Source organism: Festucalex cinctus, chromosome 17 (genome assembly GCF_051991245.1).
Source record: "Festucalex cinctus isolate MCC-2025b chromosome 17, RoL_Fcin_1.0, whole genome shotgun sequence".
Classification (NCBI taxonomy): Eukaryota; Metazoa; Chordata; class Actinopteri; order Syngnathiformes; family Syngnathidae; genus Festucalex; species Festucalex cinctus.
Window position 1 is genome coordinate 14,942,327 of NC_135427.1, and position 16,869 is coordinate 14,959,195.

A 16,869-nucleotide genomic window follows, 5' to 3' on the forward strand; every position below is an offset into this window, starting at 1 on the left:
GGTTGACTTCTTCTGTCTTTTTCAGGCATGGCGTCGTCTTGAGACTTTTTTTTTTTTTTTTTTTGTGGGTCTACTGGTGATAGACATGTCTATCATAATTCATGCTGCCAAGCAAAACTGACTTGGGGGCTAATTAAAAAAAATAAACGGGATGTTACTACACCCACATAAAATAAAAACTCGAAAGTCTTGCAATCACCCCATAGATGTTATTCGTTAGCTTCCCTTGTCTACAAGGTTTTGCATTGTTCGTTAGCTTAAAGCTAAGCGTACTTTATAAAAGCAAAGCTTTGAACTTGAGCCAAAAAAAAAAAAAAAAAAAGAAATTCATCCAAATTGAAGGTATAATATTTCAGTACGTATCTGTAATAAGTTCCGGCACTTGAACGCCTGTTTGAAGCCAGCAATCTGCCTGAGCGCAGACATGTAATTGGCTTAAAGGGGGTTGAGGGGGGAGGGAATTAAAGACAGGAAAGTTCCACCATGAGCACATCCTGCCATTAATTAAAAATGTAGGGAGAAAAAAACAACTAATGAGGCGGACGAAAATAGAAGGTACTCTGCCATCATTGAAAAAAGGCCGCTTGAAAGGCAGTTGGAAGGAAATTAGAAATGATTTATCGAACATTGTTACACAGAATAGTTTGGATAAATTTTCCCCAAATTCCGAGGGGCGACCCACTAACACACAGAGACAAAAATTCAATTCGAGTACATGTCATCCAAATTGGCTAAAATTGCCCATTTCAAAAGAAAATGGCAGACTTCCTGTGTTTTTGCTGACATGTCTTCTTCAGACTTTTTTGTGGGTCGACTCCTGACAGATATGCTTACCAAATTTCATGTTGCCAAGTGATACTGGCTTCGGGGGCTGAATTTTATTTGGAAATTATCCTCCAATGTTGAGGTGAAGGGAGGAGCTTCATTTAGTACCTCAATTACTCCTGATTTTAGCTATTTGCAAACATGGTCCTGAATCCTTTCCCTTGCGAACTCTGCATGACGCAAGACCTAGCTAAACTGAGCAAAATAATCGCAACGGAAAAACAATTTCTAGTCGACATATAACGCTCTCTTGTCCTGCATTTCAAACGATGTGTCAAAACTTGCTATCTGCACTTCTTTGACGTTGATGGCAATGCTTTTTTAAGCTTACATTATTAACACGGCCAAATGCCTCACAACATCTGGACGGTTATTACGCTGCACAAAGCGTTTTTGGTTTTTTTCCATCTTCAATCCATTTCAAAAACTTCAAGACTCTGTAAAGCGAATTCAGCTTCTAAACCCATTGTAAGTTTCAAGATAATTGCAGAAAGCTATATAGTACTCACCTGTGGCATTGGCAAGTTGCATTCAGCTCATATACATATATACATATACATATATATATATATATATATATATATATATATATATATATATATATATATATATTTTTTTTTTTTTTTTTTACTTGACATCACCTTTAGATGCAGCTCAAGTCGTCACAGTAACGTCACCACTAATAATGGAAGTTTTAGCGGCTTTGGAGCCATTTGGCTACAGTACACGCGTGTCATCATTATGATAAATACGCTCAATCAATGCGCCGGTCGTCGGTGAAATCATCTCATTATCGCTGATGGATGGCCGCCATTTTGAATCCTCAATGTATGTCGCATATCAAGTCTCGTCCCCACAACCAACCTTCCTTCCCCTTGCAGCGACGAATGCTAATGAACATTTATCAGCGGATCATACTTGCTAATTGAGTTCAGAGAGCATCTTGGGTAATGATCCCCATCTATGGGCGCGCGTCGGAAGAAAGTTTGTGTGCTAAGAGATAACGGGAAGGTCATGAGGCTTTGTTATCAGATCAATTTATTAAGGCGATTAGCTCCGTTTCAGGCGATGGATGATGAATGCGCCGTCCGTTTAAAGCCATCGACGTGCTTGGAACGAGACTCTCGCGCTCGTGATTTGCTCAAACTTTCCCGCCACTAGCACTAACGAAAATTCAAATGTCTCGCAAATTTAATTGATACTTTGGCTGCGGATGGGCAAATTCTCTTGGATGAAGCTAATCTTTGAAGGACATCTGAAAAGGGCAAAATTGTCATCATCATGCTCCGCCCACACACCATGACAAAAATGCAAGATTCCTGGCAATGCAATTTAGCGTCGGCCATCTTGTCTCGCTTACCTGATTAAAAACTCATTCACTGCCTTTGACAAGTATACTTGTTAATTGTATTTTTTAGAGCGGGGATAAATGGGGGAGAATCTGATTATGCTCCACTGTAAATGTCAAACTTGGAAACAACTTTACTGATGCCCAACCACCGGTAGATGACATCAATGCCCCATTTTATACGAAATAAACACAGTTTCAGAGTCCATGGGAGTAATGGCTGTATTTTGGCAAACCTACATTTTTCTACTGTCAATTTTCAAAGAACGAGATGAGGCAAAAAGTAGATTCGGTAGATTTGGTTTATATATAATTATTGAACGTAATGTCACATGGGTATTGAAAATTTTGAAATTTTCTAAAATGACTGGCAGTGACTGAGTTACATTTGGTAACGATTTGACAAAATCTGGTTTCTGATCAGGCGGAGATGAAAGCAAACGTCATTCACTACATGACTTGGGTCTTTTCTTCTTTCCTCACAAATTTAATACAAACTTTCTCCAAGTTGTCGGCAGTAAATTTGTGGATTCCATCCGACAAATAGAAACGTCAACGGCACTGAATGAGTTCATTCTTTTTCGGAACTGTCATGGTTGTTGTGTGTTCCTCAGAAAAATGGAATATTCTTGCCAAATGTTATGATTAAGTGGCATTTAGCTCAAATGTTTTCCCTTCACAAAGAGTGGCAACATTGCAAATGCACAAAGTTGAATCCCGCTCATTACTCTAATTCTACCCCAATCTGCTAATGAAGTCTCTGGGTTGCCGCAGCTGTGAGAACATAATGGAGGACTAAAGAGGAACGTGATGATGATGATGAAGAGGAGGATGACTAACCACAGATTAGTGATTCAGCACATTACCAGCAACTTACTGCAACTATCAAACTAGCTTGCGAGGGAGCGCATTCAGCCGACTAGGCAAAATGGACACGCAAGTGTTGACTTAGAAAGTTAAAAGAAAAAAAAAAAAAACATGTTGCACAATCTTCTTCCCATCCCTGTGAGGAAGCTTAAGCCAACGTGCTAATTAAGCGCAAGAACAAACAAAGACACGAGGTTACCTAGGGGACGTTTGGACTTCTAATGAACAACGAGAGGTAATTTTGTGCAAGACGTCACAGGTACGATACATTAGGAGAGTATGGTGAGTGAGAATGTACATTTGTACTTGTAAGGTTTCGGACACATCCCTGTGCAAACTGGCGGCGATAAGAGGTGACGGGAGCGGTTCGCTAAATGGTGCTAAAATCCAGATTGACTGCTGGGGGGGTTGGAATCAACACCTTATAACTACTTGCCCTAACATCATGTGACAAGCAGCTCTTGAATAAACCGGCTTGTTTTCTATTTCAACCCTCGATGGCACCAAGCCAGGTTTTGGCATGAATAAAAGACGACAAGCAGCCAAGTTAAGAAAAGATGGCAGGACAAAAAGTTGAGAGATTAGCATTTATAATTCATGCCGTTGTTTACTGGCTGCTCATCTGATTGCCGCCGAGGCCTCGTGTTGATACTATTTGCATGGCGGGATCGGGGGAGGGAGGAGAACAAGGCGCAGCTCACGCTTAACCCACTTTTGACTCCTGTTTCTTAGCAACGTCAACGTTGGGACTGGAAAGGCCACAGCGGCGTGCCACTTACTTGTTTTGCATCATGTTCATTATGACCCAGTCCGAGGGGTAGACGTTCTTCCCGATGAGGTCTTTAAACATGATGAAGGTTTCCATGAGGAAGTCCTGCAAAAACAAAGTTGCGCCGTAGTTGAAAGTTCTGTGGCAAATGACCAAGCAATGCAAAGAGACAAAATGGTTCCTAATCGAGCGTCATCTATCCGTTACCTATCCGGTATATGTGGTTCAAATTTGGTAGCAATTGGGGAAGGGGAAAAAAAAAATGTATTAGAGTTCACTTTTTTTTTTTTTGGGGTAACTCTTTATTTTAACATTTTTTTTAACACATAAATGGAAAACTGACAGGTAACAAACTAGCAAACTCGCAGGCAACAAGTGCTCAACATTGCAAAAAAATTACCAAACATAAAAAAAACAAAATAATAATTATAAAATACAAGGGGTTAAAAAAAAAAGTTCTGAAATATTACCAAAAAAATAATACAAAAATCCTCTAAAACAAAAAAAGAAATACACCCCAAATGGCACGATCTGCATCATTGCTCAAATATGCACGTCATTGATGCCATCGTCTTTCACCCAGATCTTTTTGAAGGCATATAGATATATGTCATCTTCTCTAAAACATACAGCTGTTTTACAATATTAACCAACACGTCCACACTTGGGCAGGTTTTCTGCAAGAGGAGTTCACTTGTGAAACACACCAGAAAAAGATCCTACAAGGGAAGATTCATTTCAAAATGGCTGACTTCCTGTGCCATTTCAAGCATGAGTTATATATATATATATATATATATATATATATATTTATTTATTTATTTTTTAAGGTTCTAACTTATCAAAGATGCACCTAGCAAATTTCATTGCTAAATGAAATTTTCATCTGTTCCTCACACACAAGTCAGTCCAGTATATGAGGTTCAAAATTGGCAGCAATCAACCAAAATTTCGCCAACAAGTACCTTTTCGAAGGACTGCTGGAAATGGTCAAAATAGAGTCTAAAATTGCCACTTTGAACCAAAATTTCAGACTTCCTGCGTCTTTTCAGTCACGACCTTTTGAGAGTCTCTTCATGATAGACATGTCTACCAAATTTCATGCTGCTATGTGAGTGTTTTAGAAAAAAAGTATGGAAAAGCCTTGAAAACAACCATTTATTCAGCCCATGAATAAGAAGGACAAAAGAAAGCAAGCAATTTCAAAGTGGTAAAGTCTGGGGTGCATCTTTCAGGGATTTGAGGTGGTTTGTTTGGAGGGAAGTGAGGCGGGGGGACCTCCTGTGAGCTGCAGACAGCTTTGAAATGTGGCTACGGCTGCTAGAGGAGCAATCAATCTGTGCAAAGATTCCAGCTTCCTCGCAGTGATTGTTTGTCTTGCCAACAGCCTCACTGTGGCCTCACAGGAGAACAGAGTCAAGGTCACGTAGTTTGCTCTCTGCGCTCAAGTTCCAACTGCACAAGCAGGTGAGGGTCAGCGTGCTGATGCTCCCACCAATACGACCAACAGAAACAGAATTTGCAATTACAACTTGATTGACAACTAGATCGAAATGCCCCATTGGAAACCATTTGTGCTGCCACTTCTGGGGTGCATGCCTCCACCACCTGGGGGCAGTATAATACAGAAAACCATATAGCACCATATAGCCTCCTGACTACCAGCAATTCAAATTTGTCCTCTGTAGTGGACCTTTTTAAACCTGAATATCTCCCACCCAGTGAATACGATTGAATTAACTCATTTTGTGCCCTATAGAGAATATTCAGAGCTTTCCAATGATACCAAATATGTAGGAGTAGGGCTTTGCTACCTTTGATTGCATCATAAAAGAAAATAGCTTCCCTCAGTGCAAGCACTTTTTAGGGAAGACCAAAAGTAAGTGTATAACACTTTTTATTGAACAAATTTAGGCTTTAAATGTTGTTAGCGTGTTTTCTATAAGACTCTTAAGAACACAAAGTATTATTTGAAGTATTTTAACTGTATTTGAGGCTAGCATTTAAGTTTAAAAAAATGTCCCCTGCAGTGGACACAACATAGCTTAAAAATAAAAACTTTTTTTTTTTTTCAAAAAATTATTTTGCAGTATTCCAGTTACTTCACAAAGATTGGGGAATATCAAAATAAACATGATTGGGCAATATTTTTTTTCCCCTGGTAGTCAGGAGGATAGTATCCAAAGACAGTATGTATTCAAATATTAAAAAAAAATAATAGTATATAATGCAGGCAATTTTGTTTGTGGTCAAGCATACTTACGATAAGTTAGACAGCAGTTTAGGACACAATAACTATGGAATCAACAACAACCATACACGTTCCTTTTCTTAAAAAGAATGGACAGCATAAAGACATCCATATTGGCACTCACCACTACGTCGCTCCTTATTTTGCCGAAGGTATTGATCAAATGCGTGTAGTGATAATCGTCCATCTGCCTCAGCGTGGCCGTCATGCTGGCCACGAAGCTCCCCTGCACAAAAAAAAACAACACAAGTACAAGAAGTGTGTTAGGTCAAAAGTGGACGGATTCCGATGGACTTGATTGGACGGGAGTCTGGAAGCGAGGGGACCACTCCTTCCCGCGGCGTGCGCCATCTCATTAACCCGCCGGCCTCCCCTTGTCTCGCCTGATTAGAAAAAGCCTGCGATGTCCCTTAAGGGCCGCCTTAGCCGGGCTCGGGTTAGCATCGCTGCACGGCGCAGATAGGCGGCCAACCGCAATGGGGGTGTTCGGATGCCCGTCACGTGCCGGCCGGGACAAAGCAAACGCTTCAATTAGCTCCTGAACGCTGACGGGTAGTTTTTTGCTTCGGAACTCTAAAAAGAACGGACGGATTACAGAGCTTTAAAAGCGAATCCTTTATAATCAGCTATCAAAAGTGATAAAAGAAACGGCAAAGAGTTGGAATTATACTCTTATGATGGCCTTTAAATATTCACCACCTTCTATTGATAACATTTTTAAACGTACTTCTAAAAGACTACTGAATTTCATCAAAGACAATTATTTCAGAAGCAATGTGCTTCATATTGTGCAGCTCTTGCCATTTTGGGGTCATATAAAGGCACGCATAACAATTGTAAACATGCTTATAAAAACTAAACATTTATTTCAACTCGGCAAGAACAGAACAAAAACTAAATGGCACAAAATGTCCCTCGGATCTCTTAAGAGTTAAATAGGCCGCAAATGATATGGCTGGCAATTAGAAACGCATCTGAATAATAATTTGCATGATTTGTATTGCTGCAGAGAGGGGTGAGTACATCATGGAGACAATCAAGAGAAATTACGCACAGATAAGAACGCGTAATTAAAACCGACGGCGAGATCAAGATGAGCTGCCGTGTGATCAACTGGATTGCGTATGCAGCTCAGGTAACAACATCCTGCCAAAAACTTTTGAAGCCACGCACGCACTTTGGCTGCACACAACTTCAAACATAAAAAGTCAACTGCGTTGGGAGATATGGCAATCTTTTCAAACCTCTTTAGTGAAATTAAATTTGGTATGCACGTTTATCATGAACAGAACCACAAAAAACTCAAGAACCATTCCCGGATTTTATTTTATTTTATTTTTTTCATTTTTACGTAGCTATTTTAAGGATAATTTCCCAGAGTTTTACAAAAGATGAATTCAAGATAAGAGTTTTGAATCTGATTGCGACCAAATGTGAAATATTGTACGTATACAATGATGTCTTGGGATACAAGTTGAACATTTGTTCCAAGACCATGCTTATAACTCAAAACAATTCTTAATCATCTCAATTTATCTTTGCCCATTGATATAAATGGAAATGCCACTAAACTGTTCAAGCCACATCCTCCCACCAAACAGATCCTTCTAGAAAATTTTACTGATTTAAAAACATTAACACACAAAATTTAAATTAAATGGATATTGTGCTGCTCCTTCTGTTGCGCATACTAGAGGCACACAACGAAGTGATTCACAACTGACTCATTAAGCTGCTATTATATTAGTGATTAGTTTTTTTGTTGGGCAAAGAATTGGATGGCTACATGTGTAAAATTGCACCTTTTTTCAGAAACAGTTACAAAATTTGTGAAGGTTAGGGTTATGGAATGGCTGTCCTTGTTGTCTACCTCTGAAGAGGGAGTCTGACTTATTCTCACCAAGCCTCCCATTTCTTGGTCAATTTATCTTATTTGCGCCCATCCATTGTGCGGCCATAAAAAGTCAAATAAAGGAAGGTCTTAAAGAAGGTTTTGTCGCTGTAGTAAAAGCAGATAGATGAGCCCTTGGGCCTTACGTCTTACGTTGGGAATGCGCAGCAGCATCCCTGCAATATTTGCCGTCACACCTCACATCACTATTCTGCACGCAACGCCTGAACATCTGGCGCGACATGTGCTCCTGTTCTGCGTTTAGATCTTAATTGTGGCGGGGTGACAGCGTCAGGATACTTTCTCTTGGCAGCCGCTCTCTTGGAAAAAGCAGAGCCGTCGGACCGCTCGCTAGAATGCTGGCCAGGTCCCTCACCTCCGTTTAATTTGCCATCAGGATTTGCCAGCTGATCCCAGTGTCTACAGCGGCAATTAGGTTGGTTGGGCTGCTGACGAATCAGTCACGGGCCGCACATAACAGGCATAAAATCAAAAGTAAGATTGGACGGTGCATGCCCGTTATCTTAAGTGGCCTGTGTCCAAGCCTTATGGCAAGCCCTGCATTGAGCCTTAGCGCGTGCTACAGGTGCTAACTAGGATCCTTATCGCACGGATGGATTTCCCGCTGTGGAGAAGAGTCGCAGCAGCGGTGAGACACCCTGTTGCTGTTTTCAGGAGTGCGTAGCAAGGGGACTTGTGAAGAAGGCTTTGAAGTTTGTGCCGCTTTTATTAATCAAGCTAATGCGGGGGGAAATTACTGACGGCCCTTCATGCTAGCCATATACTTCGGATCGAGCAAGTGAAGAAAATGAAGACGAAACAGCTTGTCATCATCAAACAAGTCTTTGATTGTTGTTTACCATCAGAGCCACACATATTCCAGACCTCATCACCAAAAGGAATCACATTCAGGATCAGTACACTTTCATCAGTTGGCTATGTATGGTGATAACTCCAAAAACCTCCAATACGGTGTATTTACATAGTCGTGCCAAATGCCGTAACTACCCAACCGACAAACCAACAGACCACTGACTGACAAATGGAAGAGCTGACGAACAAATCAAAGAACAAATGAACCAATCAACTCACCAACAAACTGGCCAACTAACTAACCGACAAAGTGTCCAAAGGCAAGGCAAGGCAAGTTTATTTGTATAGCACATTTCATTCACAAGGCAATTCAATGTGTTTTACACAAGGAAAGGCAACAAATAAGCATCAACAAACAATAGTTAACATTCAGAGGAAAAAAAAAATGAAAATAGGTTACAAAATTTACTAAAAAGAACATCTTAAAACATTATTCAACAAACTATAAAACATTTAACATAAGGAAGTTTAAAATTAAAAAAAACACTTAATTAAAGCTGTTTAAAAGTCCCTAATTAAAAGGTATAAGAAAAAAGCAAAGTTTTTAACCTGGATTTAAAAGCATTTACACTCGGGGCTGACTTCACTTCTGTTGGCAGCCTATTCCATCTGTGTGTAGCATAATAGCTAAATGCAGCTTCACCATGTTTGCTTCGAACTCTGGGTTCCACTAGTTGGCCCAAGTCCTTAGATCTCAGAGCCCTGCTGGGTTTGTACTCAATCAGCATTTCTTGGATATATTCAGGACCCAAACCATTTAGTGATTTATAGACGAGTAGCAGAACTTTAAAATCTATTCTACAGCTGACTGGGAGTCAGTGTAAATCCTTAAGTACTGGAGTAATATGTTCTGATCTCTTTGTTTTGGTCAGAACTCGAGCTGCAGCGTTATGAATGAGCTGCAATTGTCTCATGTTCTTTTGAGAGAGTCCAGTCAGAAGACCGTTACAATAATCTAGTCTGCTGGAGATAAAGGCATGGATAAGCTTCTCTTGGTCTGCTTGAAGCAGAAGGACTTACCAATCAAATAACAAACAGACCAACCAACTGACTGATCTAATCAATCAACAAACAGACTGAAGTGATTGAATAACCGACAAACTGTCTCACCAATCAAATAACCAAACAACTAACTGACATACGGAACTGACTAGCTAATCAACCACTGACTGACTTATCAATCAAAGAAGCAACCAGCTAACCAAGCCAACCATGGAAAGGGTAACGGGGATTTAATTTCTGCGCTAAATGGATCCTGCCGTCCAGTTCCACACTGATACTGAACAAAACTGTACTTGCTCCTTCTTCCTTCTCGATCCATCCATCAACATTCCAAGTCAATCATCTAATGGCCGGCCATCGAGTTGCAGTGTTTATCGAGTTGAGTTCTCCCGCTGAGCGACAATAAAGCAAAGCTGAGTGCTGACATCTATCACCGTATCCTGAGGGGCTCAATATCCATCTCGTGCTCGAGGGGCCAAAACGGTGGTGGATTGTTAGTGGAAATGGGGGGAAAAAATGTGAATCTCCAGGAGAATTCATCTTACTTTGGCAAAAAAAAAAAATTATGTTTAACTTGACAACAACAAAAATCTATTGTATTTAAAGCTTTAATTACATCTGCAGGGAGACCGTATGTTGGTCTCCAGTGAGCCTTGTTGGGTAGACAAAACTGACAATGTGGCAGTAATAAAGATGAGGACTTGTTTACTTCCCAAAGCTTTGGATCGCAAAGAGATATGGATCTGCTTGCTCCAAGAGAATACAAATTCAACAGTGAGGCATTGGTTCCTAATAGCATTAAGGTGGAATAAGCAATGGAAAACAACAGTTGAGGTGGGGAGGTTGGGGATGGAGTGGGTGACTTGTGGGGTCCTTCAAAGTTTCCAATCAATTTCAATCTGATGACTTAATTGTGCTATTTGGGGTTCTCAAAGTTTTGGGTGTAGGGACACTTGCCTGGTATGCATTTTTATTACCCAAGGACCACCCCATAATCCTTACGCTAAAAAAAGAATTCAATGCGTACTCCTAGAATTAAACATGTGCCTATGTTTTTTGTTTTTAGAAGAAAGTAGTAATCTATAAAGCACTCAACACACTCAAGAATTGTATTTTTTAAAAGACGTGCATCAAAAAAAATAAAGAAAGAAAAAAAACAGAATAACATTTTTGTTTTTCCAAGATAGTCGTAATATTATAATAAAACCAAAGTTCAACATGGGCCAAAAGTCGATTTAAAAAAAAAAAAAAAAACTTTATTCTCATGTGCATTTTATTCAGAAAAACCTATTTTCAGAAAAATACATGTTGTGTTCTGGATTTATGTAATTAAATGTCACGATCATGTCAGAGCTTTTCGAATTGGTCCAAACTGAGTTGGATTAAAATGTTTGTTTTGTTGGCACGCCCATCGCTCCCATATGCAGGTACTTAAGTATATGTACAACTTGCAAAGCCCCCTATTTGAGAAGGACTGGAAAAAAAAAAAACACTGAAGCAGCAGTTCCTTTACTTAACTGCTGTGTTTTGTAGCCTGTTCCAAGCATTCATCATTTGCCAGAGAGTTTGGGGGGGAAAGATGTTAATGACCGCTGCTCAGCCAGCGGAGCAGATTGTATGGATGGAGGGGGCACCAGCTAGGTCAATATCGTGTTGTCAGGTCTTGCTGGGCCAAATTGCCCAGGCTATTTGTTACCAGGCAGTCTGAGAAAGGCAACATTACGAATTAGCCTCGTAGTCAAGGTTGGGGGACAACTGACCTTTCGCTAAGCTTCACTAGGGAGAAGCAACTGTGCAATCAAATTGCATGACACGTTAGCATGATTGGTCATGTATTGGTAAGCTAGGTACTGTTGTTGGAAGGGGTGGGGGTTGACCCGATAATAGGCCGGCGACTGACAATGTAATACAAACACAGAGCGACCAGCTGCGACCAGAATGTGACGTTAAATACCAGAGACTCACTGCCCACGCTGTTTTGTGTCGAAAGCAATTGAGCATCATGTTCTTGTTTCTTGTTTGATGAAGTTGACAAAACCTTCTGCCTTAGAAGTTGTTTTTCAGAAAATTGGATATTTATCCAGGAAGAGCAGACAGTGTAAAACAGTTTTTCCGCATAACTTACGTACAAGTGGCATTCTAAGGTGGTCACAAAATGAATTTCTAGTATCTAAATGCTACAGAAGATAGGCAAACTAACGCATGTATTAACTAGATGCTGTCATAAAAGTGAATATCCCTATTTTCTGGGAGATCCATCTACCACACACTGAACAACTTTCAATTGAGTCAGCTCCATACAGACACTCTGCACTAGAAAGTGCTGTGTGCTACGCATGGGTGCACCGGGGAAATCTCGGAGGGCGTGTTTGATATGAAGTGGAGTGATGATCACGGGGCGGCTAAAATACGGTTTCCACAGCAGTTGGTACAATGATATTCTTGGTCGGAGCACAAGAGCAGCTCCGTAAATTACAAAGCAAGCCATCTATAATTCAATTTACAATGCCAACAGGAGCTGCAGAAGGACAGTATGGAGGTTGTTTGACCCCACGCCTCTCCAAACGCTACACACGCAGGGTGACAAGGACATTGAATACAGTAAGATCCCGCCCTCTGAGGGCTTGGATCTGAGCTAATGAAATCAATAGAGGAAGAGAGACGAGTCACTCCGGCGGTTTATCCTGCTGAGAAACAGTTTGCTTACACAAGCACATCACTGGGCGCAAACTAATAAAAAAAAAAAGAAAATGGCAAAGCTTTTCTTTTCCTCGGGTCCAACAAATGTATCTCGGGGGGGTGGACAGTCTGGTGGACAGTACAGTAGACAAAAAGCCATTAACCCTGAGTAATTATCACCAGCGTGCTCCAAGGTCAAGCGCTTGGAGAATATATGAGGCCAGTTCAGAATCAAAGCTGAAGCTCGGATCAATAACCAGGCAGATTGGCATTGAAAAAATGTCAGTATGTATGCTTTAGTCCATAAAGCGAATGCAATGAATGAATGAATGAACAAACCAACAAAACTGCCAACAAAGAAATCAAGGAAAGAACGAACAAATAAAAAAACTACAAACCAAAGATCTAAAGAATCAACTAATGAATGAAGAGACTATTAAACCAGTGGACGAACAATTTAACTAACCAATGACATAACAAACCAAAACACAAGCATGCAAAACAAATGAACTAACAAACCACAAACAACAACAAATGAGCAACAAATTAAGAAACTAACAGTCCAAGGAATTAACAAAGAATCAATTGAACTAACCAATCAATTAACTAACAATTCGACCAACAAAGGAGCCAATGAACAAACAAATAACCAACCCATGGAGGTAAAAGCAATACCCAACTACTTATGCCCTCCTAATATGCAAGAAGACTGTCATCTCTCACATTTCAACTGTTCGGCATTGTACCACACGCACGCACGCACGCACGCACAGTCAGGAGAGCTGCAGCTCATTACCAAGGTACCTAAGGCTTGGAAGGGCTTCCCTGCTAAAGCACAAGGGGGAGAGGGTGCGGGGGTGGGCGAACGAAAACATCCAACTAGCTCCACGCAATTAGTTTGACATCACACACACTGCAAAAGTCAGCCACAAATGAGGTCGGGTGTCCTGTGACGCAAGTACTGCGCAAGTCAAGAAGAACAAAGGTGAATGGAAAACGGCCTGGCAATTCCAGTCTACATGATCTCAATAAGTCAATCAACAAATCAACTGAGGTTTATGAGAAATTAATAATTAAAAATGGCGTATCTGTTTTCAAATGTTGGGGGTATGGGGTCGATGCCACAGACTTCCGGGTTTCACACATCAGTGTCGTTTCCGATCACTGTTGGCCGCACCCCCACCTCTGTCCCCCCCAAAGCACGCACTCCCGCCCATCGGCGAGAGGGTGTCTCAGCTCTATGAAATGCTTCGGACAATGGAGACAGACACACTACACTCTCGCACCCATCGACGGGAATGTGACGCGGCCCACACGTCGCAAACGGGAACCGGAAACAGCGCTGGTGTGTGAAACCCGGAAGTCCCGCCTCCTCCGTAAGTACAGTAACAAAAACAGGGAAGGACTAAACGTTTTACACGTTTTACTAAAAAACTACAACAACAAAAAATTAAAAAACTCTCCAAGCACCACCACCAGTTCATTAAAATAGTGTTCATCAGAAACAAGACAGGTTTTATTTCTTAAAAAACAAAACAAAAACGAAAACAAAACAAGATTGTGCAGTTTGAACATTAACACTGCACTTAAATACAGCAAAGTAAACAAAGTATACTTAAAATATGATTCAATTCAATGTTTTCTCCTAAATGTATGTGAAAACAGTTCTTGAAGATTAAATGCAAATATATTGACAAATGCGTTGAAAACAAACCTCAATACGGACCTCAAGCAAGTTAATGGCACTTAGAGAATCAATGGCATAGACAAAAGCTTGAACTCTTACTTTCTCCCCACCATGCGTCCCACCCACCTCCCTCTGCTCTCTTTATCTCGCCTACCTCCCTCTTTCTCTCCCTCTCTCTGACTCTACCTCGCATACTCACACGCTTGCATGCAGAAACGAGAAGAAAGCCACAGCGTGAGGAGCAGCGGCGGCCGCAACAGCGGCGGGGGAAGCACCATGGGGATATTCTACCCGTAAGGACGTTACTGTTGCTGCGTGCGTGCGTGTGTGGATGCATGTGTGTGCGTGCGGGAGAGCAAGCAGGAGCCCCTGCTGGCGTCGTCACACAGACAGGAAAAGGGGAGTCAAGGGGGGGCTTAGAGGACGGCGCATCACAGGACGCCGATGTGCAGCGACGACTCCCCACTGGACCGCACGCCCGCCTGCCCGCCCTACCAACTTCTGTCATGGCGTAGCCTTCCTACCGCCCGTCGGTGGGCATGCAAGGGGCACAAGCCAGAAATCATCTTTTCCGCCAGCGCTGCACGACTGACTGAGGTGAGTCTCATCATGGAGAAAAAAAAAAAGTCGAGTTCAACAATCTCTCGGGCATTGTAGACATCTGACTGCCTGCCTCACGGTCGAAGGATTAAGGGTTCAAATCATGCGTGCGGTTCACGCTGGGTTTTTGTATTTCGTTACTGAGGAGACCAATCCGGGGTGTCAGCTGGGAAAGACTCCAGCTCAACCTTGACAGGTAACGCGTCAGCCAAATGGAGGGATGGGTGGAATCACATCAAGTCATGATTTGAAGGTCAGGGAAATATGACGACTGAAGTTTTCCACATTTGTTCTTGTATGAACATACAAAATTGAGCTATTGAAATTATTCTCAACATTCCCAACGTTATCACACAGGGACATCCCAATCAGCTGCAAAGTGCTTTCATCCATAGGCTGTATCGTTTAACTTGGCTAACCAACTCACTGACTTACCAATACATGAACCAACTAACCTAACTGAGAAACCACATGCCAAAGGAATCAAACGACAAACCAGCAGACCCACCAGCCATTTCGCGAGCCAAACACCTTAGTCAGATTTACTAACCAAAATAGCCAGCAAACCAACCAACATATCCACAGATCATCCCGCCAACCAACAGTGATGAAGTGACCGACTTGAGTTAGCAATCAAATAACTAACATATTGACAACCGGCTATATCAACCACTGACTAACTGAATTAGTAAACAGAATAACCAGCAAGACAACCGACAGACCCACTGATCAATTTTGTAACTTATGAGCCCAGTAACAGACCGACCCCAGCAAACCAATTTACCAATGGGGTATATGCCACGGAAGAGGCGAGACTGTTTTTGCACAGTTTGGTTCACGACGGGTGGGCTGCGTCAAAATACTTGTGCTTCCGACTTTGTGCCCCTCGGTTGCGCGTTCGCAACCCGGACCGGAACCAAACTGATGTGCAAAATCACGTCCCACCTCTTCCGTGCCATACACCCCATTAAATAACCAAACCACGGACCAAACAGACCAAACTGGCAAACTACCCAACAAAGTGACTCACCATCTGACCATCCAATCAGCTATCTAAATAGTTAACTGACAAACCGCCTTACCAATCAAATAACAGATCAACTAACCAACAGGCCGATCGACTTACCGACTTATCAATCAAAAGAACCAACCAAGACTGAATTGCGGAACAAGTAAGGATGTGATGTCGATCGTCATAAAGTCATTAGGAGATTGAGGGGATGCTGACTAAAGTTCTGATATTCGTGATGTAACGTTGCCCAAATCTCATTCGTTCGTTAATGAACAAACGGATTATGTGGAATATTGAGCTACTGAAATGACTGATTAGAAGGGACTGTTGGCAAAGCTGATGGATCTGGCAGGTCTGTTCTTGTGAGGACCCAAGTTGGTAGAAGAACAGCTATGAACTAACGTAATCTAGTCAAGTCAAGTCATCTTTATTTATATTGCACTTTCAAAATATAGATTAATGGACTGGCCCTACTCTGTACAGATGGAGGCAAATGTGTGCGTGTGCGCGGATGCTGTAGAGCGAGAGTTGCGACTACCCTTCACCGACGCGTCACTCCTCCACTCAGCTCTTGATCTGATTGCATCTTCCCCGAGATCACCCACAGAGCGATGAAGATGAGTTATTGCATGCTGACACATCGCTGTACAAAGAAGCCAAATTGTAGCGTACGGGATGAAAATAGGATGTCTGCCCGCGTCGAAATGACACGCCGCCATTTGTCTGTCACTCGAGAGTCTATCTTTAACCTCACGGTTGCCTCTCGAGAGGGCCGAGGACGCTGACCCGCAGCTCGAAAGGGCGGCCATTCGATTGGATTCGCCAAGAGAAAACCAAGAGGATGACTCACTTGAAAATGTTGGAGTGTGTGGAGGGCAAAAAGAACCTCTACGGGAAGACTTTTAAATATTTTGGAGTTTAATGGTCACCAGTTTTTCGTGTCAGACCAAGACAAGCCAATGAACATTTGAGGAGAGCATTTAAGTGGCTGATGGAGTCTTAGAAGAGACTTAAGGCAGCAAGAACAGGCAGGTCACAGGTAATTTGATACGAATTGGAAGCTGA

General features: G+C 41.7%; 2 protein-coding genes across 4 annotated transcripts in view; one reads left to right on the forward strand and one right to left on the reverse strand.

The window, feature by feature from the left end:
* The window catches only part of dock1 (dedicator of cytokinesis 1), a 95,899-nt gene that overhangs the window by 16,126 nt on the left and 62,904 nt on the right, over positions 1–16,869 (reverse strand). For both annotated transcript variants that reach the window (XR_013279450.1, XM_077502521.1), the window contains exons 28-29: positions 6,185–6,286; positions 3,820–3,914 (exon numbers count right to left, since the gene is read on the reverse strand). Coding sequence is in view for 1 of the 2 variants with exons in the window: in XM_077502521.1 (XP_077358647.1) it covers positions 3,820–3,914; positions 6,185–6,286 (197 nt within the window). In the remaining variant the exon portion in view is untranslated. The remainder of the gene's footprint in view (positions 1–3,819; positions 3,915–6,184; positions 6,287–16,869) is intronic.
* Positions 14,415–16,869, forward strand: part of insyn2a (inhibitory synaptic factor 2A) — a 29,022-nt gene continuing 26,567 nt past the window's right edge. For both annotated transcript variants that reach the window (XM_077502538.1, XM_077502539.1), the window contains exon 1: positions 14,415–14,789. The gene's annotated coding sequence lies outside the window, so the exon portion shown is untranslated. The remainder of the gene's footprint in view (positions 14,790–16,869) is intronic.